At 38.8% G+C, this 24,372-nt stretch overlaps 1 protein-coding gene across 1 annotated transcript in view; it reads right to left on the bottom strand.

Annotated features, from left to right (window-relative positions):
- The window catches only part of kif6 (kinesin family member 6), a 105,068-nt gene that overhangs the window by 40,674 nt on the left and 40,022 nt on the right, over positions 1–24,372 (bottom strand). The window contains exons 11-13 of the mRNA XM_041251136.1: positions 19,129–19,234; positions 17,996–18,155; positions 15,414–15,620 (exon numbers count right to left, since the gene is read on the bottom strand). Of these exons, the coding sequence (XP_041107070.1) occupies positions 15,414–15,620; positions 17,996–18,155; positions 19,129–19,234 (473 nt within the window). The remainder of the gene's footprint in view (positions 1–15,413; positions 15,621–17,995; positions 18,156–19,128; positions 19,235–24,372) is intronic.

Raw genomic sequence — 24,372 nt, 5'->3', positions numbered from 1 at the left:
CTACTCAGGCCCAAATTTATAAAGGGGAAAAAACGACCGCAAAAAGCCACGTAATGTGGGTGTTCAGTAGGGCCGCATTCATCGTCAAAATAAAGACCTATTTTATAAGACTAATTTGTAATGTTGACCTATGCCATTAGACTAATTTGTAAGCTGACAGTAATGTTGTGAAAGCTTATACCCTGGGATCCTTCAAGAAGCTGCTTGATAAAATTCTGGGCTCAACAAGCTACTAACAACCAAATCAGCAAGATGTTTGTAAACTTTCTTATGTTCTTATTTTGTTATATTCTTAGGTAAAGCAGGCGATTCTGCAATCAAACAATTTAAATACCCCTCACCGCAATTAGCAGTGGAGGATTACACACCTCTCACAATAAGTCTTGTATCTTGTAAAGCACTTTGTGATGGTGGTCCACTATGAAAGGCTCTATATAAAAATAAAGATATTATTATTATTATTATAAATAGCAGGTTTGGGTCAACCCTGTGTGTGTAGGCTATACATAAAAAAAAAAAAAAAAAAAAAAGAATGGCACACAAAGACCTCAGCCTGGTACTAGTCATGGTGGAAGATGCTCAGACGTGAAAACTGAAAGTGGAGATTCTGGTAAAAGCAGTACTTGTAACACATGAAGATGTGTTACAAGCTCGAAATACATCACCAGGACAAATGAATAAAATATGGAATGTACGGTGGCCTCTTAATAAAGAAATGTACCACTTCAGAGTTTGTAGTAGGTTGCTCATACAATACAACGCAACGCAATCCAGTTACTGTGCTTCGCATATTAGTTCAACTTCTTATTTCGTATAGAATAATTACAGGCATATAGACTTTTCATACTTCAGAAACAATAAGTTTTATTTACATAGATCCATGGCAGTCAAATGGGTGGATAATCCTTCCACTGCTGTACAGCAATATGTTCAGCAACAATACAGCTGCACACGAATAGTCTTCAGTTTAACTACGACTTATATCTTCTTAGTCTTATGCAGTTACAACTCTCCTATTTCTTATGTTTGTCTGTATTTCTTACTTTATGTATGACTTTAAAGCATACCCATATGGTATATATGGTTGAAAAACTGTACTTGCTCTACAAACTAACTGCGTCATCTGTCCCTCTGTCCTTTTTTTTAACCGTTTTCTTTCTAACTCGAATTTAACAATACTGCCTGAACCAGTATTGTTAAATACCAGAATGCCATATTACAAAAAATACATTCTTTAGACATTACTAAAATAACAGTGGAGAATGAGCCCTCCTTGTATATGAGACTTTTTCTTTCGTGCTCCTTGGAATATTATTCCGACTTTTTTTAATCTCCTCCACCGTTCTTTTAATAATGCCTACACCCTAAAATAAGTAAAAGCACTTGTTAGAACCTTGCTTTGCCACTGTGGGGAGACCTTTTTAGGTGCTTCTAAAAACCTTTTTTACATGGATTCTATATTATATATTTCCTGCTATGAAACATGTAGTGAAATTTGGAGTTTGCAAAACTATACTATACTGGTATTATAAACCGTAATTTACAAACTGACTTGATCAGAAGGGTTCAAAAATTAGCTCTTTGCAAAATGTTATTAAATGTTTCTTTGTCCTTGAAAATGATGTCTCCTTCTTGCTGCAGACAAGTCTCCCACATCACCTTACCTTGTATATAGCCTACTGTCTGACTGCAGCAAATTAACACCTGCTTTTCAGAGTTCTTAAAATAATCATGCAAAGACGAGGCCCGCAATTACCGTCAGCTTTAATAAATTAGACAGAATATTTAATTGACCTCAATTGTAAAATCCCCTCCCAATTTCAGCGGTTTTGTTCAGAAACGCCCCAGAATTACATATGCATATACAGAATTACAGACGCATCAAGGGCTACAGCGCACAGAGACATTGCCCTCGCAAATCATGTCTTAATTGCGTGTTTATGCCATTGCGTGTGTTTTATAAATCCCATCCAAGAATTCAGAACCCTTAGCGCCCATTTTACGGTCGTAAAACATGCGCAATCCTTTTATAAATCTGGGCCTCAGTGTTTTGTAATTGTACTACAACTGCAGCTAATATTTCCCTGCAACCGTAATGTTACACCTCAGTGCATATGTATATCGTGTGAAAATATCAGTGAATGAATGAGCTGTCTCATCCAAAAAGAAATCTACTATAACTAACAATTGCTAATACTTTGTGTTCTTTCTGTTTGCTGCACCAACAGTTATAGAGGCCCATATACCCTTTTCCTTTGAATACACTCTCAAGATGATTCTTCTCTAAAGCAAACCACTTGACAATCTAAGATAGGACAAAAACCATAATAATAATAATACAAAAACAAATGTATAATGTCTTCCATAACTTAGGAGTTCTATTGAATCTTTTTTTTTGACGACCAGTGGGCTTGTTCATATCTAGGTTAACCTTCACAACATGCAGATTATTTCTTCTCAAAACTAACTAAAAGTTGGGAACTTTCCACATGTTTGCAGAAAAGCTCCATCTGTCTCTGCATGAGAGGAAATGTTCCCTTTCTCTAGGAGCTTTGTCTTTGTGTAAGATCCAGTCATCTGACAACAGGTTAAAAAAAAGGGCAGCAACACTTTACTCTTCAGTGGGGAGTGGGATTTCAGTTGGTACACTTTATTTAAAAATACAGAGATGCAATATTCAGTTCTTACATGCTCAACAGTTATAACAGAAATGGATAATATCCTGTTCTCTGTGGATAAGCAAAGAACCGCATCATGCAAGTGTAACAGGGCAAATGCTGCGTGCAAACTGGCGAACCCACACACTGCAAGCAAGTGAGCCAGACTAGCCTGCATTAGTGGTTTCAGGGCTTGTAACCTCAACTCATCTCACTATCAGGGGTCAAAATCCATCAGACATTGCACCACAAAACACTACCAAGTTAGTATTTTTAGTAGGTCAACCAGACAATCTGAATTTTAGACGGACAAAACGGCATGTACTGTGTTTTAGTAGCTTTAATAAATGCTATAAATAATGCTATAAAATCAACTGAGTTTAATAAATCAGGCTTCACCTCAAGAAAGGGAAGCTTTAGGACGTGCATAACTTGAAACTGACTATAAAACACTGGCTAATTAAAAGCAGGCAGTGAACCTCCTGCGGTGCAGGGAATGGAAATATCTGTAAACACCAACCATCCCAGATCACAGCTCCAAGACAGTCATGTGTGTTGTCATGGCCATGCCATTTTTAATTCTGTAAACCATAAAAATCAATGACTCACAGTAGGCTTCTTTGTTGCTATTTGTTTTGAGCAGAGTGAGGTTCTGCATTGAAACAAGAGCCAAAAATGAAGAAGCCTATTCCTTATTTAGGATGGTAGCCTTTCCGTCTAAGATCAGGTTCAGGGGGAACTACTACAACTACGGATTTTAATGGGGGAACTACTACAACTGTCGGCTTTGTTTTCATCTGCTGCCCATCACAATCATTTTATTTTAATCCAGGCCCTAAAACTGAATCGGTTCTGTTTGTTACCATCAGTATTGGAGCAATATTAAACCGATTTAAATGTAAACTCTGACATCTGATTGCAGATTGCATTGTACTCTTGAGATGGAACTAGTTTGATACTTGTGATAGGGATCTACTTTTAAGGTCTGATTTAATGGTGCATATAGAAAAATAACATACAGTAAGTGAATTTAGTTTGGTCCAGAAAAGAAAGCACATCGCAATAGCCAAAAAACCTGGTGCCTGTTCGTACCTGCAGCACTGATGGTGCATCCTGTGTTTGCTTACAATACACTTTGAACTTTGTTGTGTAGTTCTGTAAAGTTCTCAAATGATCAATGAAGCTACAAAGCCATCTCCCCATGTGTGTGCAAGGTGAGAGACAACCCCGCTACGTTTTAGACTCCTACTTGCAATCTGGCTTTCTATTAATAATATATATATATATATATATATATATATATATATATATATATATATATATATATATATATATATATATATATATAATGGGATCCCCTACAGTTAATCCAGTGGCTTCACATCCTCTCTAACTTCACTAATGATGAAGACCAAATTACCACATTCTATCTTTCTACCTCTGTCTCTTACATTGTCATGCCAGTCGGACTCACAACACGGGCTATATACAAATCCATAAAGATTGCCAAACTTCCTGAAATGTGTTACTCAGATAGACTGTTCTCACTTTACTGAAACATTATTCAGCATGTTAATGAAGCAAAATTAATTAATTCTATAGGATGATGCAAAACCTTTGGTCACAGCTGTACATTGTGACTGGTATGTCATCATGGGTGTGGGGGACCACCAAAGGCTCAGAGCCTAGTTCATTGCCAGATTAATGGGAAACGTTTTCATGGTTCTGATGGAAATATAACATGTGGACTATAAAAGCTTGACAGTACACAAGTCTCTTTAGTGCATTTTTGCATCTGTACGTAAAACACAAGATTCCATTTAAAATGGTAGCAGTATTTAGATTTGCTGCTGTTCAAATCCACTAAACTGACGTGTTGTCCTACAACTGCTAAGTTTGTAGGAACTGTAATAAACATGTCCAGCACATGCAGCATCAGCTCTGAGGACATTGGTTTTAGATACTGCAGTACGGTGACAAAAAAAAAAGAACTTGCATAATGAAACAATACACCACATACTAAACAAATAAATAAAAACATTAAAGCGTTGTGCTGTGTGTTTGAGCCAGCAGTTCATGGGGATCAAAACACTGCCAGTTAGGGCTGCTCTTTATCTATTAATTATGCACTGTTTGATTTGGGGATTGCATTCACCACCACATCTGGTAGAGCATCTGTTTTGTGCAACTTGTTTTGGAGACTGTAAACAAACACACATGCAGATTCAAAACAAGACACAACAGTATGCTAACAAGGATCTTCACATAATCACAAACTGGCTGTCACAGAAATTGATTAGCCTGTGAAAAGTAATTTAGGTACAGCAAAGTCACTAGCACTGAATACTAAATAAATAAATAAGTAAATAAATAAATTACATTTACCTATTAAGCAGTGCCGGATATAGACCAAGGAAATAACTTTCTGATTGACCGCAGGCTAATGGAACAATATGTGAGACATGTTGGTATGTCGTGATAAAGATTTATTTAACCCTCATAAGGCAACCTGGGGTCCATTCAGATCCCACGATGCTTTAGTATCAGTTATTATGTGGATCTAGCTTCCTTTGAAGTAGTTGTCAGGCACCCATCCTATTATAGTATGCAAAGGATACTTCTAGTCCAGGTAGCCTGGATGAATTTCCCAAATTGTTTTAGGTTTGGGGTTCATGTGGACCCCAGGCGTAATGTATCGGTGGGCCCAACCTTCTTCCGTTAATCTCACACGCACCGTAATAGCTAGCTTGTTTGAAAGTACAGATTTGGAGCTTTCCAATGATGTATCGTATGTCCTGAACACATGTTCCTAAGCAAAACTACAGCAAACCGAAACTAAGGCTTGAGTCATGTGACATGAGTCATCTCCTACGTTTTGTTTCTTCGGTCGCTTCAACAGATAGCGTTCCGGTTTCAACATCATTTAGCATTTAGCATTGGCTTTGCGCTTTCCATTGATGTCAGGAATGATCGTATATGTACTTTCTACCAGCCCATCATTTGGTGTTCCAGTGCTGTGAAGCACAGCAAATCTGTAAGTGTGTTCAAGCACCTGTAACTTAAAAACTGAGTTTGTGGGAACATAGTCAATACAAAAAATGAAAGAGGAGGCTTGGTGCTTTCCAGTGTTATCTCATATACCTGGATAACATGTTCCTATAATAAAATACAGCGTTTAGAATACACTGGGGGACTTTATCATAGTATAAACAACATTTTGCATAGTATAAACAACACATTATACCAAACGATGGCTGGAAGTAATGGAAAAGCAAAATGAAGTGTTTGTACACACATTTTCATTCATTTATTTTCTCCAGTTGGCTACCTTAAGCATTACCATACGGAACCCCAGTACCAAGTAGCTAGGGCAAAAAATTTTGGGGAAAAACTCACCTCTATGTCTGTTTGTAAGGGTTAATACAAAGTCAGGATTTTGTGGAGGTGGAAAGAAGCCGCCAATTCCACAAACTGGTTGACATGGAATGCCAAGATATTGTTCGGCAAAAGGCAGGATAGGTACGGAGCATAAATCCTGTCCTGGCCTCCGTAAAAATTAAGCAGGTCCTCAGTGAGGAGAAATCCTGCATCTCGCTCACCTGCTTTGTGAAGGTGATAGCAAACAAACAGTCGTTTGAGCGATAACATTTCAGTTCAGCCTCCTGGGCCAATAAGGGGCTTGTAATAGTACCCGGCTTGCTCCTGCCTGATCTTTTCCAGGTACACCAGGAGTATGGCGAGTGGTGGAAAAGCACACAGTCGCTGCCTCGGCCACTGGGGTGCCAAAGCATCCATCGCCAGCAGGTCCCTGTCTCCAATTATGGAGAGCCAGATGGGGATGAGCCTCACAAATGAGGCTACCACCTCGGGGCTTGCCTCCACTCTGAGGTGCTGGGACCCTCCTGGAGAGACCCTCCAGTATTTTTCACCCTGGGCAGTTGTACTGCCCACAATGAGATTAGGTTCTCCTGTGCCCAGAGCAAAGATTATGAGCCATGAAATGGAGACTGGGCGACCTAAGACCACTTTGTGGTTGACGTAAGCCACCACTGTTGCATTGTCTGCACAGGCAAGCACAGGCAAGCACATGCATCCCTCAAACCTTCTGCAACAAATGCTGCAAGGCTAGTTAAACTGTCTGCAGTTCCAAAACATTTCTGTGGAGTGCCGTTCTACACAGCATCCCAGGCTGGATGCACCCTCTGGTGACACTGCCCAAATCTACATGAGACACAGATGGGAAGGCTGTTTGCACCAAGAAAGTGCCTTTAAACAGTGACAGTGCCTTTAAACAGTTCCCCAGGACACCTGGTGAACGAGGTTGGTCGGTGAATAAGCAGTATATAGGGATAGCCACTTACATAGCTTTTGGCAAACCTAAGTAGTCAGAACTTATATAAGACTAAGGGATGCCTGCTGTTAGAGCCCTAATGGAAGACCTTCTTAATGGTGCTGCAATCAGTCACCAAGATGGCAGCGAGAAACTGTGGCAGAGACTGCAAGCATTTTCAGTCGAAGCGCGTATCTCAGTCAAAGCCCAATAGCTGTACTCGTGTTTCTGCAAAAAAAAAAAAAAAAAAACAAACACATACACAAGAGAAAAACTCTCTCACAGAAAACAGTAATAACAATATTACGTTTAGAAATACAAAACTTTTATTTTAACTCCAGACGACGCTAGCAGCCTATATATAAGGAGAGCACAAGTCAGCCGACACGATATCCATGTGAAGCAAGTTTAATAACAGTGCAGTGACTCCCAGTAAGAGCTTCTCAGCATTGCAGCATCAAGGCTATTTCAAGGCTGGATTACTCAGTGGGTTTGAGTCTGAAAACCAGCACTGTAGCAGCAGCAATTCTATTATCATTACAGGAAGGGCAGCGTGGAACCTGCCACTTAGGGGATTAGCCTGACTGGTTATCCTGTGAGCACTGCGTCCTGCCAGTGCCATGAGTCGGATAGTCCCCAGCCTAATAAAAAGACAGGGACCACCATGGAAGAGATCTACTCCCTGCCCTTTAAACAGTTTAACGGCGGCGACCTAATAACATTTTTAGGGTCCTCATTCCAAAAATGGGGGCCCTTCTGCACCGATTGTGTCCGTGCAACTGCTTTCATTTTGCACCAGTCTTCCCCAAACTCATACATTGTCATGCACTCCTAGCCTCCTCAGGGGGTACCAGGGTTAATCAATAGGTAGACCGTGGTCCGAATACATTTTGACCCTTCTCTATGGCTAACAAAACAATGGTCACTAGTAATTTTTTTGAAAGTACACAAGAAAGATGCAATTTGCATACCTTATGGTACGAGTTCAGAAAATCGCACTTCACAAACACCAAGAAAACAATGACAAGTACCAATGCCGCAAAGCCCATTTTTGTTAAGTAGCTTTTCCAAGCTGATTAAAAAATATAACTGGTAAAACATACCATATATTGCTCTTTTTAAAAACAAGTCAATGTTACTATTGGTACTACTGACTCAATATGGTACCATACTGCACTACTTGTACTACGAAACCTCACTTTGCAAGCAATACTAGCGCAATGGACAGAACCCCATGACAGATATCTCATCATTCCACCATCCACCAAAATGTACTGTGTGCAAAACATAGCTATGAGTATGCTGATTGTATTGGCGATTAAAATTCTGTGATCAAAGTCAGGCTTACAACACATGCAGTTAAAGTGTTTCCTGTCAGGTATCTGCAGATCACACAAAGTGTGCGGAAATTCATTCTCCAAGACGAACATTATTAATATTAATATCAGTGTCCTGTTCTGACCGATGAAAATCTTTGTTTCTCTATATTGCTCTTGCTGAGCTCATCTGTAACTCAAGGCCCTTAGGACCTGCCACTTCTCCCACTTACTGCGTGTATTAGCTAATTTATAAATGTACTGAATGTAAAATTACTGTATTTTTTATTATTTGTAATGTGTCTATTTTTAATTTACAGTGATTTTTCAGTTCTGTTTGCTACAATTTGCTTTGCTTTTGGAATGGTGAAACCAATGTTTGACTCAGCTAACACAGACACATAAGAATACAGTAGTTATACAATTCTCTGGTTATGGCAGGGAAAGAACTCCTGCAGTAACAAATCAGTAAAGAAGACAGACTAGTAAAAATCAGACAGTTTTGATTCCCTCAAAAACTCCTTTAAACCTAGTGAAGAACTCTCAAACCAACACCACGTGTAAAACTGTATTTGTGTAACTGTTTGTATGTCGGTATGGGGAAAGGAGTGAAAATGTGCTCTGGACCTTCACTAAAATAATTGAGTACCCTGCTCTAGATGTTTCAGATAGCATTTGGCTATAATCCGATAAACTCTCATTTTGAGTGATTCTCATGCAATTATGAGGACACTCTTGCATTCACTTGTTCTAAACCTTTTGTCCTTTTAAAGTCTTAAAATGAGATAAGACCGCCTCGTATTATAAGGTTTAAAAAAATTGTGTGTGTCAGACATGTTTATTTTAAAACATTTACCAGGAACCCATTCCTGACCATCTGCCGAAGGTCACGAATGGGTTCCTGGTAAATGTTTTAAAATAAACCACAAAGACGCAATTTCTAGGCTGTTTTTAAGAGTACTTTATACAATTTCGTCCTAGAAGATTGTCAGCTTAAGCCTGAAATAAATCAACATTGTGGAGGTGCTATAGATAGCTTTGATTTAATTTATATTATTCTACATTGGATGGCCTTATGTCAGTGAAAAAATACAACCCAGTTTTTAATCCAATACACCAAACATCAGCAAACAACAGTAGTGACATTAATTACAATTTCTTAAAATCAGTTTTCTTGGAGTTGGTTCACTTCCATTGGACTGTTTCTTGTTTTGTAACATGTACAGTATTTTCTTTAATATTCATATTTTGGAGCTAAAAGCTAAAATATTTTAAGACTCTGCCAGTAAGCCTTGTAAAAATCAATTTGTAAGTGTTAAACAGATTTTTCAATGTTGCTATAGAAAATGCAGTGAACTAATATTATAAAGAATGAAGCAAAACACATCTTGAATGACAGGTGGTGCCTTTCCCTGAAAAACAGGATGCCTTGGCCTTTGTGGCACCCTGCTGGTGTAATGTGTGGGTTTGAGCAGCTCAGGGTTTACAGAAAGTGATGCTGAAAAAGGCTGTAGTATGGAAGGTACTGGGTTTGAGTAACTCAGTGGTTAGACAAAGTGCTGGGCTACAATGTGGAAGGTAGTAGGTTTGCTCAGCTCAGTGGTTAGAGAAAGTGCTGGACTACAATGTGGAAGGTAGTGTTTACAGCACTGGACAACAATAAGAAAAGTAGTCAATAGTTCTAGAACATCAGAGACTGATCGAGGAGCAATGTAAAGCTGATTCTTGTGAGAGAAAGTTATATTTGGGCAAGTTACTTAAATGTTTGCGTAAGTTACTGCTGGCAGTTGACTTGGCAGGCAGTTGAAAACACCCAATTCTGGTCCATACGTATGGTAATAATTAAATATGGCCACTTTGGGAATTTCCAAGTATTTTGTTTTTATGAGAGAGAGGAAGACGGTTATAAACTGGAATATTATGCCATGTTCAGTTAATTTGTATACATGGAAGAAATTAAATATTTAAACAAGTACCCAGTCATGTCAGTTATCCCCAGATTCAAAATAGCACAGTACCAGCCCTGTGGGTGGCACAGTCATTTGCTATGGTTGCACAGTGGATCAAGAAACTTCCTCAAGCTTGCATTATTAAACCGTATAAAGGTGAAATTATTTCAGAAAATTAAAAAATAAAAGTCTATATTTCAAGTGGACCAAAGGGGGTTTCTCAACCTTTTAAATGACTTAAGTCATTTTAATTTTTTTGGCTGGAAAGCCCTTGAAACATGCTTTAATATGGCATTAACTGTATTTGTCCAGGTCATCCACCACATTAAGTAACACTGTGGGAAACAAAAAAAAAAAAAAAAAAAGGTTAAAAGCTGTATAAATATGGCAGTAACTGTTTGATCCATAGTGTTCCGCGTTTGTGGTTTATTCTGAATTTTACTGACAAATTAAGAGCATTTTTGTTTTTTTACCTGGACGTCGGTTTTTACTGATTTATACCCAATTTCTGCCTATTATTCAATATTTTCCAGTACTATATTCTAGGAAACACACAATATTTTGATTAAAATGCTGTTTTATTTTGACTCTGACATTGTAATAAGCAGAGCTATGTCGGTGTTGTAGACGTTCAAAGGATCAAATAATGTTCAAACATGGTTCTCTGTCACTTCACAAACAGATTATCACCTGATTATGTTGGCCAATCAAAGTCTGATTATTGTGGTAATTGCTGGGTGGAGTAACTGCTAGCTTGATCAATGACTAAATTGAAATACTTGCAAAAAAATATTATATTTTTAATGGATAAGGAATGAGGATAAAACATAAATCAGTTTATGAATATTCAAAAGAAAATGAATGTTTTGAAGTATATAAAAAGCAAAAATAGCAGAAGTGGGTCAGGTGAGGCAGAGGATGCACAGCGCTGCAAATGCTGCTGCATTGAGGTACATGTTCACACTGACAATAAAAGAACCTAGTGAAAAACAAACTATACATTAAACTAAAACAAGTGAACTGAGAGACAAGCAATCCATTTATATGGCTTTTACACACACTTAAATAAAAAGAAAGCATAGAATGACTGTGTTAATGAGTTTGTCAGAGCGCTGTGCTTTGCTGGACAGCCACTGTTTATTGCAGAGAGGTATGTATTGGTGACTTCATGCGACAGTACTGTCTGTCCATCAGCTAAAACAATGCCTAACGCCAAAAATCTTAATAGTAAACATTTGACAGAAAGTGGTGATGCTTCAGTTGGTAAACTTATATGGAATGCGATCATGGAAATGCTCAGTGTGATTTTTGACATGTCTCCTGATGGCTTGCACCACCCAGTTCCGTCAATTTTATTTTCTTTTTGGATTTCAAGGTGAATAAATCTGGCTTGTTTTGTTTTGTGTTTTGTGTAGATACTATTCCCGTCAGCACAGCGATTGCCCAGACATTCGCAAAGTACCGGCTAACTTGGGAAAACGAGGCTTCGACTTGCACAGATTCTGCTCATCATACATGCCAGGGACATTATTAATCAGAAACCAGAACTGCTACGCATCATATTCCACATGTAAAGTGTGTATACTGAGACTCTTTCCCCCGATCTTTACCGATGTTTCAATTAAAAAACATTTTTTACTGATTTTATCCCTACTTTAACATATGTAAAAAAAAACTAAAAAAAAAAAAAAAAACACGGAACACTTTTGATGCAGTACTATCTGTAATTATAATGCTATAAGTTAAAAGAATGGTCTTCGCCATCTAACATTCTTGCTGTATCCGGCCTGTATTTTTTAAAACATACTCCCAATTGTTTTGATAGGTGTTGATAAATCTCCTAATTACCTAGGGAGTAGATGTATCAACTCTGGTCACCAACAGAATGAGAATTTATCTTCTAAGTATCGAAGCGTATCTGGCTCTCCCTAGATAAAATCTCTTTCTCCCGCCAAACACTACCAAGTAAAATCTAGGAGGAATGTCCTTCCAGCAGATTTATATAAGAAGGTGTAAAAACAAAATATAAAAATTATTGGGATTAAGTTAGAAATACAGGTCACCACGGGGTGAAGTAATGGTAAAGTAAAATGTTTCTTGTAAATATAAAAGTGCTCTTTGTTCAATCTCCTTTTGTACTCTCAAATAGCAACAACCTTACTAATGAACCATAAAATAAACAACAGACTCAGCACTGTATATTTCAATCTGACTTGCATTCTTCCCAAAAAACATCCAGGATGATCGAAGGGTTTGTTTTTAAAAATATTCAGTAAACACACATTGAAGATGAATCAGTATGGCTCACAGCTCTCTGTTCTTAGTTTTTTTCATAAACGCAAAATAACTTAAAGTACCGTAGTCTTTCGAATTTAAGATACCATTTTTAAACCAATTTTTTCTTCGCAAAAATGGCCTGCATCTTAAATTTGAGTATAGAACAAACATCTCAAATCGCCCATGACATACAGGCAGCCATTTTCAAAGAAGCGGAATTCATTGTCTGGGAGATGTCATAAAGAGAGGTAATAAAGAGGACTTCTCCAACTCAGAGGATGATGACTAGGAGAGATTAATTGTTGTTACAGGCATGTTAATTTACCAAAATACAATATGCTTTAACAATATGTCTGACCTATGAGTTTGTAGCATTTAATTGCTAAACATGCAGTATTCCTTTGTATAAACAACTCTTACATGCGTAATTCAGGTTGTAACCTTTATATTCATATTTATTTGTTGTTTTATTTTTTTCTTAAATTGAGTGTGGGAAAGTTGGGCTCTGTCATAAATTCGAGGGCATCTTAAATTAGAAGGAATATGGTACTTCTTAACTGGAGAAATGTTACGGTTGCATCTTCTAAAACGGATTGCTGAAATATTTACAGATCAACTAAAGATGCACTTGAAGTTTAAGAAACTAATTGCACGTAAATCTGTAAACAGCTTTAAATGTCAGTTGAACTTTTTATTTGTGACTGTCTCCTTTACCTTTTAAACAATGTTTCCATATTTTCATATAGTTGTCAATGCTCGACATCAATAATATTTAATCAGTTTTATTTGTTTTTTTTTTCTTACATTTCTGGTTAAAACATATGGGACACATTTTTTAAATGATGGTAAAGTTTACGGAACACACATCGCAAGATCTGATCTTTTAAAACCAAGTACCGATAATGATGCTCAATATATTTGTCTTTATTGGAGTCTAGTTAACGGTGGCGTTCTCAGCTCAACACAAACAGAGCAGGCCCGCTAACATAGCTTTTCTATGTCTTTCTATTTAACCACTAATAAAAACAAAACCGTCAGCTTGATGTGCTTGAAAGTTTATAACAGACCTTGGTTCACATGTTCAAACCGTTTACTTTTAATTACTTCTTTTAATTACTCCTGTTTTTTGAAAGGGGTAAAAAAAAAAAAAAAAAAAAACACCTTCTAATTTTTCAAAACTAAAACCAACAACTGAGTTATATATTTCAAGTTTTCTTAAGGAATCTTATGGAGTTTGCTTCTCATTTTGTAAGAATAACCAGTTTATTCTCCTTTGACAAAATAGGAGTTTGTTAAAGAATGAAGGAAACACATTAGAAATAAGGTCCCTTATGGCATAGATGCCAACAAACTACAGGAGCCTTCTTTTCTAGTTTGATAGACACACTGCGAACTAAGACGACTTCTAGATTCGATAAGCCAATAAACCAGTAGAGTCCTCAGCTCTGCCACAGACTGCCAGTGTAGTAAGAATGTTGTGATTATCCAACAGGAAATAACTAGTGTTCCATCTGTGGTAAATAATACAGGGGATCCAGGAGAAAGTACAGTTCAACAGAGGCACTGAAACTCTCACAAATTGAGGAACGCATATTTAATTTAATGACAACAACATTAAAACGTGTTTATTTTCAAGCTGATTGCCTCAATCACACTTCACTATAATTGTTTACTGTATTCTACCTGTCTTGCATGCTTTTGTTATATGTATTATAGCAGCATTTTTCACATTTGGTTTAGTTTTCTTTATGAGGGGTGTAATATTACAACGAAAGCACAAAAAGTAAATGCGAAGCTCAGCACAGCCAATTATAGCTCTCTGTGTACCATTAAAAGCAGCCCTGACATCACAGAGAACGGTGATTGGGTTCCTGCAACATGCAAGGCACTCTAATAATGTATTGAGTCATCAAGAGAGCCCCACAGACACTTCCACTCACAGCATTATTCTGTTAAGCAGAACACTATGGAACATGCCAACTGTTTCAGGCCGTTTAATTATTTACATTAAACAAATGCAGTTGCTGTGTCAAATAATGTTAGCTTTACAAAGAGCAATGTTACAAGCCAGAAAATGAAAACCCCAATATTTCCCAAGTTATGCTTAAAACTTTGAATAGCATTTCTTTTTTTTAGTTTGCGGGAGTTTTTAGCTCTTTTAAATTTGTTATAATAAATCTAGAACCCATGTATTTTTAAAATCACTATGTGCTAATCTCTCATTTTGTAAAACATACAATGATTTAAAAAAAACAAAAAAACAGAAGATATTTGAAAGGTCCACAAGTGACTTCTTGGCTGGGGACCTGCTGGGGCCACTGCATTGGTCTTTGCATCCTACAGGCTAAGGAGGAAAAATTGGCTGGGGTTGGTTATCCTCACTGAGGCAGAGACAGAGTTTGCTGAACTCTCTGAACTCCCAGGGTTTAGAAGCTTTGCAACAGACACTGCATAAGTTTGCCAGGTGAAAAGAGGCAATTGGCTAGGGCAGCAGGATTGGACACCTGCTAATCTATAATCCTACTAGGGCTTGAGGCTCCTTTGTAACCGTTCACAGAATGACAAGCCTCGGGATCTTAACAGTACAATATGCCTCATAAAAGTTCCCCAAAGTAAAAACATAGCAAAGTGTGATAAAGTACAGTGAAAGCATTGCAAATTAGAGAACTATGGTAAAGTATATAAAAAAAAAAAAACCTCGGCAAACTTCAGTAAATGCATAGTACAGCCATAGGAAAACACATAAAATGTGCAAAATTACAGCGCAAATTTAATATGGTCAAATGTTTCTAAGCAATGCAGCACTATATTCAAAAGGAGTAACACAACAACAAAATTTCCCCCAACCCCAAGATGTGCACAGCAATACAAGTATGCCCCCTACCTATTCTGTGGTGCAGAGGGCTGTCCCCTGTGAGGCACCCCCTGGGCTGAAGCCCACTGAACAACCTCCCTGATGCCTCAGGAGGCTCCATCCCCGAAGAGCCCATGGAACCCTGGGACAGCGAGTGTCCGTTGGAGCTGGCGCTCAGCTGGGTCACAGCATCCAGAGCCCTCTTCTTCTCTTTTTTCAGCATGTTTACCAGAATAGCTGGAGTACGGGTTAAGGAAAAGGAAAGACACTTTCTAGTTTATATCTACATAAAACATTTATCAGACCGTTCTGTCCTTAGTGTGGCTCATGCTCTAATAATCTGTGTCCTCCGCTCCAGGTAGGTTTAGTAACCTAATTGCTACTACTGATTTGCTTATAAGGGAATAGTCATGAACTTCAAAACAACTCTGTAATAAACATGCGTTGACCGTTCAAGCCAACTTAGTGGTTGATGGTGACAGTCTGTGACATCACTAAGTGCTAAGAGCTACTGTCAAAAATCAAGGACCACCATCATTGGTATTTCTCTCAACTGTTTCTAATTAATATAATAGCTTAGCCAAACAACACAATATTATCTTGATAGCTTCCCCCAGCAGACTCTAAATATTGAAACTGCAAGGATCAGGGGTTCCAAACCCAATTCCAAGATTGAGACCATGCTGATGTTCAGACCAGTACCAGCATGGGGCCACAAAACATACATTTATATTACAGACTGCAGTAAATGTATATTATAATCACAAATGTGATTAACTGATTGTTAGCATGAGAAATTGTCTAGCATGAGAAATGTTTCATAACCATTGGAACAGATAGCAAAAAGGAGTCTGTAAGGAGCTTATCTGTTAATGTGCGGTGTTATGTAGGTTTGCATACACATGGTTTGGGTGTGTGAAAAGTGGTGAGAGGCAGGACCATCTGGCATTTGTTTGAAACCACAGTTCTGGAACCCCTGGCTGAAATCTTTAAAATTGAGCACTTTGTGTACCGAGGCTTTGAAAGCCACCCTCTCTAACAGTGCACGCAAGTCTCTTTAATCTATTTTTGTTACAAATGAGAACTACAGTATATAACATACCAGGGATGACTGTGTTTGAATTATTAAAATTACAGCAGCTCAATAGTCCTATCAATAGCACAGACATGGACAGCAAAAAAACTGTGTACAGAGGAATGCACTGGAGATTTAAGACGCATACTTAAATTAGGAGCTGCTTGAAACCACAAAGCATGTCTGGCCTTACATACTGTAAACCCGTAACAATGTTTTAAAGAACCTGATTACTGTGGATGCCCTGGTTTTATGAGATAGCACACTGGAAAAAGCCCTTGAGGTAGCATTTCATTGTAATTAGACTTAATAGCTGGCACCTTCACGGTTTTATATGAGATAGATCTCTTATGGCTGTATGAAGCAAAGGGAGGCTGAGGCCCATTTAATGGGTAGAGCACTGCTACTCAAACTTTTCAAATCAGTGATGAAATGATCTCATACCAGGTAGAGGAGTCCAATTAGGCTTAATGTGCATGGAACAATGATGGGTATAAACCCACTGTGGTATAACTACAATTATAACAATGTGAATTATACAGACTTTTAATAAGACAGAAGCGGTTATTATTATCAACATCTGCTTGTTGATTGTCACAAAATGTCAGGACACTGGAGCTAGGAGTCAGCAATTAGAAATAGGTTTTTATGGGTGCAGTTCAAGAAACTGTGAGCTAACAGTCTGGTTACAGGCAGTGGGACTATCAGCCATATGGAGCAAATCAAAGCCCATTACAGTAGCCCTGTGATGTCATCGCTAGCAGGAGAAGCTTATATTTGAAACCAGGACTGTGCTGAAAACTGAGTTAACAGAAAGGTTGTAAGGCTCTGAAGGACTGAATCAAACAAGTCTCTGAGAATGGAAAGACAATGGACAATACTTAAACATTAATGACCAATTAAATATTCTTGATTTAGAAGCCATTTCTGGATTTTTGTTCTAATTTGTAAACTAATTAGCTGAAATAAACTGCTATAACTGTCTACATACTGAAAATGACCCAGTTACAGAAGTTCTTTTGATTAATCTCTAATGACAGCACTTACCATAGGTGTGAGTGAAAAGACATCCAAATACTCTGATCCAATAGCAAGGGACTCCTTCCCAACACTGCTTGCAGTGCAACCAAACCGGATTGAATGTCAACTGTCTGGAATTGGCTTGAAAATGTGTTACACTAATACGCTCCTGGAAAAGATTATTGCAGACCAGTTTTGACCAATCTGCAAACCTACACAGCTATTTTACAATTGACTCATGCAATAACAGCTCAAAGTGACAATGCACTATGGGTATGGTAAAGTAACGGGTGTTGAAATAGAAATTGTGGTGTAAAACTCATTTTGCTTATGGTTTTGTATATTAGTACTTTTTGTAGCACTGTCATAGGCTAACTGCTGGATTGGCACACCTTGATGGACAGCTTATGATTGAATGTACGATAAATAAAACAACTGCGTTATGAAAAATCCACCAAGAACAATAATAAAAGTAAAGAATAATACGAATCCTGGTAAAGGAGAAGTGGAAGGATACTGATCTCGTTGTCTCTCTGCTGCAGCAGTTCTTTCAGTTTTTTCATCTGGGGAGTGCTGTCACTCTCCATGTCTAGGGTGCTGTCTGGGAGATGGGGTGAGGAGAGCTTGTCTCCCCTTCCCAGGCCAGGTGGACTGGACCTCCTCTCTATGACCAAGATCTGTAGAACAAAAGTTAGAAAAGAAAATACACTTTACTTCCGGAGGCATAGTTAAGTGGGGAAAATGCAATAGCTTTTTTATTTCTGGAGGCTTGTGGTAGGTCACTCAAACTTTGACTTTGCCTCCAGTAAACAACTGTCCACATATACTGATTGGCCAAAATTTGACGGATGTAAGTAAAATTATGAACCCTCCCCTAAGCTGCAATGTATGTGGTCACATGTTGTGTGATGTTATCAACCAGACCATGTATACCTGTAGCCATTGACTTTAAGTGGCGATAGACTTTACACAGAGTGGTCAGGGTATGGAATAGATTACCCAGCCATGTTGGTGACGCTGAAAAATGGGATCCTTTAAGACCTGACTTGACAATGTTCCAAGATCAATCAGCTACTAGGACAAGCACTGAAAGGCCATATTTCTTATGTTCTTATATGATAGTTTTAGTGTCAGAGCAAAATGTCCAATACAGTATATGTGATTTGCTATCTGGTTAACAGCACAAAACAACTATGACTGAACTTGGACCATTTAATAAACTGTATATGTGCTTTTAAAACATTCCCCTAAATCAGACTGTATGTTCATGTTTAGCAAACATGTAGGGCACGGGAATGTAAACATGTCTCCAGAAAGAACGTCACACAATACTGCAGTAGGAAGACTGTCTGGCCTCAGAGCAATAACAAACCCCAAGTGAGATAAACAGCCATTCACTCAGACTTAAATAAATCTCACCAGCTACCAGACTGTGGTGGACGTGTACATTTGAGACCCCTGACATATTACAGCGAATGGCTGTTTTTAATTTTTTTTATTTTTTTTTTATAGGCCTATAACTACGTGTATGTGTATTGCGTTAAGAGTTGACACGAATGGTGCTGACTTTTGTGCTGTGACCGGTAATACATTTAGTGACCTGTCACTGTGACAGACAACAGTTTTTCCTAGTAGAAACGCTGAATTCACCTTCAGCTTCTGGAAGCAGTGCTGGATCTTGCGCATGTCGGCACCCACGTCCAGGGTAGCGTCAGGGTCAGAGTCCTCCAGGAATACCTCCATTCTCTCCTCCAGTCTGAAACGCAGCAGGGAAAACATTAACACCACCAAGAGGAATGCGAGACACATTTTTAATAAACAAAGCATCCTTCGGCTAGCTTTTTATGCTTCCCTGGTGCTCAAGCAACACTATTGAACTATGAAAGGAATCTGCAGGCTCGTCATGGGAAATGGAAGAATGACACAATACATGTGTGTCACACCTTTTCAGTGAAGCAGAGAATTCTTCTCTGTGTTATAACTCGTTTGATCAGATCTTCTAGTCATATACCATATTATTAGCTGGCAATGTTTTCTTTAAACAAATACAGACTCCACTCATGTATCATATTACTGTAAACCTCTTTATTTTCACGGCCAGACAATTTTGAGCGATTGATATTAGCACCCTTTACTGTATATTCAGAGTGCACATGCATACTCAGTTCAATAGACTTCAGTTTATTTAATAACAGCAACATTTAATTTATAAAAACAGTTTCATGATAAGAATCCCAAAGTGTTGTATAAAAAAAAAAAAAAAAAAAACCCAGTCAAAAAAAAAATAATAATAATAATAATAATAATAATAATAATAATAATAATAATAATAATAATAAACAACTTCAGTAACAATTTATCTGTATTTAATAAATAGTACAAATGCAATAACTAACACAACTGCAACTTTAATACTGTAACTAGCGCTATCTTTCAATAACTACTGTATTACATAGACGTTTACGTGCTCAATTAAAAATAATAATAATTTTAATCAGACAGTTCTACTACAATACAAGGTTATTTACTATTTCACTTGCAATATCTGTGGCACTATCCTGGGTGTGAACAGCATCACTGAATCCGGCATCTCTCAAGTCAAGTACCATGACATTCATTTCGACAGAGAGATCAGCAACAACCTTTAATCAGCCACTTGGCACAAACTGGTTTCACACTCAATGCTTTAAAGTCCACGTTAATGTCATTAATAGCCTTGCCTTGCTCTAATCCAGATTTGACAATACTAGCATACCATTCACTGAACTGTGACTTTAATTTGTTTTTAAATTTTCATTTACTCTGACATCAATGGGCTGCAATTTTCTAGTACATGATGCTGGAACAAAAACTGGTAGAATGGTAGCTTCGGTCAGTCGTTTCAGAAATGATTCACATCTGTTGTGGCAAAAACATCAAGCATTACCAGGGCAGGCTCGGTTTCTCAGTCCAAGAGTTTCCCGTGTTTTTTGAAAAAACAGAATCAGAATGCTCCAGTAACTCTTACTGTGAGTAAAATGCCACCCATCAGGAAACTGAACTTTAGGGAGGCACCACGTTGTGATGCCTGCACATATCAACTGCGGTGGAACAGCTTCCCACTGAGTATGGTTGTCAAGACAACCGTCATTTTGCATTTATCATCAATACCTTGAATTTCTACTTGTTTATCTTCCTGAGGAGACAAGGTCCACTGGCTTGCAGGGACACATTTTACTCTGTCAAATTTGTCAGTGACAGCTTTTTTAAAATTCTGTTCAGGAATTGACATTTTCAAAATCATCTGGAACTTTTCTAGCTGCCTTAGTTCCCTTTCGCCACACAAGCCTCAATCTGGACATCAGGGATTTTGCCCATGCCCTTGATATATCCAAATACCCCCCGCTTTCAGGCAAAAGTGAGGGCTGATGATGACGGACGATTCTGCGCATTGCTATGATGGCAAGGGACCTACTGACAATGCTGCCTGCCGCACAAAGTTTTCAGATGTAATTTTGCACTGTTTTATCTAACTGTCCTAAAGCAAGGGCTAGAGAAGGCTCCTTGACTGATTTTAGCTTCTCCAGGTGCACTTAGACAAACTGCACTTAGATAGCGCTTCAGTATGTTTGTGCTCATTAAACACGTTTCATGTTTAAACAGATCATAATTTCTGCTGCATTTTTACTGTTCTTGCTTCTAACAAAAACTATTGATTTCCCATGTAGGAGCTTTGAATGGGTTACCCTACTTCTAAATCAAGAGAGTTAACAGTACATATACGGTACGGCTCTAGAGAAATCCATTGGGCAGCCCTGCTGTATAACATCAGTGTGCACCAGTAATCGCAGCCTCCTTCAATTTACTTTTCGACCTCTGGATCTGACCTGCGCGCCATAACTAACAACAGACTGGCAGGGGGTCCAGACCGAGCACTTAACTGCTGGAAAACGCTGACACTTTCCTGTTTGCCTGTTGGCTAATCATCCCAGGAATAAGTGCGGATGTTCAGTGACTATACCTAAACCTCCACCCCCCCCCCCCGACTTGACTCTGCAGGTGGTAATTGGATGGGCTGACCAGAGCTGCTCAAACCACAAGACCGCCAGGAATCTTGCTGTTTTCTTGGTTTATCAAGCTTATCTGCTGCCCTGTTTTCCACAGGGAAACAAAACCTGTCTTCATTTTATGCTGGAGCTGCAGCCACACAGCTCAGGGCTTGTGGTTCTCCTTCATACAGACATACTCAGTCTAGTACTGTCAGAGGAAAAAATTGGGAGAGTGAAACTGTAGGGATCTTTAATAAAAAATGTAGAGTGGCAGATTTAATCACTGCTGTCCTTAAACTTGTAAACCTGTGCTAATGTGGGTCTCTACGCAGTGAATATTTTATTTCATACTCTTCAAAAAAAGAAATGCATAGGTGTTTTGAATGTATTTTTTATAGCATTAGTATGGCAGTTTGCATATTAAAACAGAACCTTAACCTGTACAGAAATCATTAAGACATTCAAAAAAGTCACTTTCAAAGGTCAAACAAAGCCCAAGGTCAACAGAAATCAATAACAGATATGCCCACCATTGGCATCGATGATGGTCTGACATCTGCCCATGGATCGAATCAGAGCCTGGATAACATGCCAGGGAATGGCAACACACTCTTGCTGAAGTGCCTGGAAAAGTCCTTCTGTGGTTCAGGATGACGTCATCGCACACATCGATCGAGCTCGTCCCACAAATGCTCAATGGGGTTCAGATCTGGTGATTGAGATGGCCAAGGAAGCACTTGAACATTGTTCTGAGTGAGAAAAGCTGTGATGGCCCCAGGCTGTGTGCGGTCGTGCATTGTCATGCCGAAAAATGATGTTACGATGGTTCATGAATGAGATTGATGAGGGTGTATGATCTCATGACAATAGCGCTGAGCTGTCAGGTTGCTTTGAATATGAGCAAGGGTAGTTCTGCCACTGTCTGAGATTGCCGCTCACACCATGACACTGTAACCACTAAATCTGTCAACCTGTCGCACACAGTTGGCTGCAAAACATTCATGATGTCACCTGTATACCCAGGCTTTTCCAACTGCACACTGAAGCAGAAATTTTGATTTATCACTGAACACCATGTCTCTCCATCTTTGTATGGGCCATACTCTGCGATTATGACACCACTGATGTCGTAGTCGACGATGTTGCAGAGTAAGAATCACTCCTCTAACTGGCCGCCTTGCTCAGATACTTGCCTCCCATAGGCAGTTTCTGACAGTCTGGTCAGAAATTCTACATATTTCTAGTACAGCAGATGTTATAGAGGTTGCAGTGGTGAACCTGCTCTGTAAATGACGTAGGCATATAAATCTGTCCTGGGCTGCCGTCACCTCATGTGGTCTACTGGACCTTGGGCGGTCAAGTGTTGTTCCACGTTGCTGGTATCGTTGCCAAAGTTGTCCTATAGCGCCCCGGTAAACATTCAGACACTGTCCCACGGCAGACTGAGATTCGCCGGCTTCCAAATGTCCAATAGCATTATTCCGTTGGGCCTCAGTAAGTCTAGGCATAACATGCAAGCTGAGAACCCTCCACTTTTATAGCCACGTCTCGGCATGTTGCAGTGAATGCAAGTGAATACTGTAAGCCTTAAGCAAATGGTGTTAATTTTGGGAATATTCAGGTGTTTTTGTCATTTCGATTTTTGATCCTGACCATGTGAAACTGTCAGCAAAACGGGTTCAAATCACATACAATTCTTTTGATATTTTTAAGAGACTGAAGAAAAAAAAATCTGCTATATGTTTCTTATTTTGAAGGGTATATTTAGTGATCTTATAATGGGGGTCCATAATACATTAAATACAATTTTTGGACCAAATCTCTTATACATGTAGATGTAATGATGAATGCATACAAAAGTATTAGAAGTTTCGAACACTGACACTTTACTCTCAATTCACTAAGGTCTTGTACCTCAAAAACAGCTCAGTCTGGGCTACAACACATACAGTGGCTCTCAAAAGTATTCACCCCCCCTTGGACTTTTCCACATTTTATTGTGTTACAACATGGAATCAAAATGGATTTAATTAGGAGTTATTGCCACTGATTAACACAAAAAAGTCCATAACGTCAAAGTGAAATAAAATGTACAAATTGTTCTAAATTAATTACAAATACAAAACAGAAAATAAATGATTGCATAAGTATTCACCCGCTTGAGTCAATATTTGGTAGAGGCACCTTTGGCAGCAATTACAGCCATGAGTCTATCTGGATAAGTCTCTACCAGCTTTGCACATCTGGACACTGCAATTTTTCCCATTCTTCTTTGCAAAAGTTGGATGGGGACCTTTAGTGAACAGCAATTTTCAACTCTTTCCACATATTCTCAATTGGATTGAGATCTGAGCTTTGACTGGGCCCCCCAGGACATTGACCTTTTTGTTTTTAAGCCACTCTAGTGTGGCTTTGGCTGTATGTTTTGGGTCATTGTCCTGCTGGAAGATGAATCTTCTCCCAAGTCCCAGGTCTCTTGCAGACTTCAGCAGGTTTTCCTCCAGGATTTCTCTGTACTTTGCTGCATCCATTTTGCCCTCTATCTTCACGAGCTATCCAGGCCCTGACGCAGAGAAGCATCCCCATAGCATGATGCTGCCACCATCATGCTTCACGGTAGCGATGGTGTTCTCAGGATGATGTGCGGTGTTAGGCTTGCGCCAAACATAGAGCTTAGCGTTGAGGCCAAAAAGCTCTATTTTGGTCTCATCAGACCATAGAATCTTCTTCCACTTGGTCTCAGAGTCTCCCACAAGCCTTCTGGCAAACTCTAGCCGAGATTCTTTTTGCCACTCTCCCATAAAGGCCAGTTTTGTGAAGTACCCAGGCTATTGTTGCGTATGCAGTGTCTCCCAGCTCACCCGTG

This window comes from Polyodon spathula, chromosome 5 (assembly GCF_017654505.1).
Source record: "Polyodon spathula isolate WHYD16114869_AA chromosome 5, ASM1765450v1, whole genome shotgun sequence".
NCBI lineage: Eukaryota > Metazoa > Chordata > Actinopteri > Acipenseriformes > Polyodontidae > Polyodon > Polyodon spathula.
This window is presented reverse-complemented; position numbering and strand designations above follow the sequence as displayed.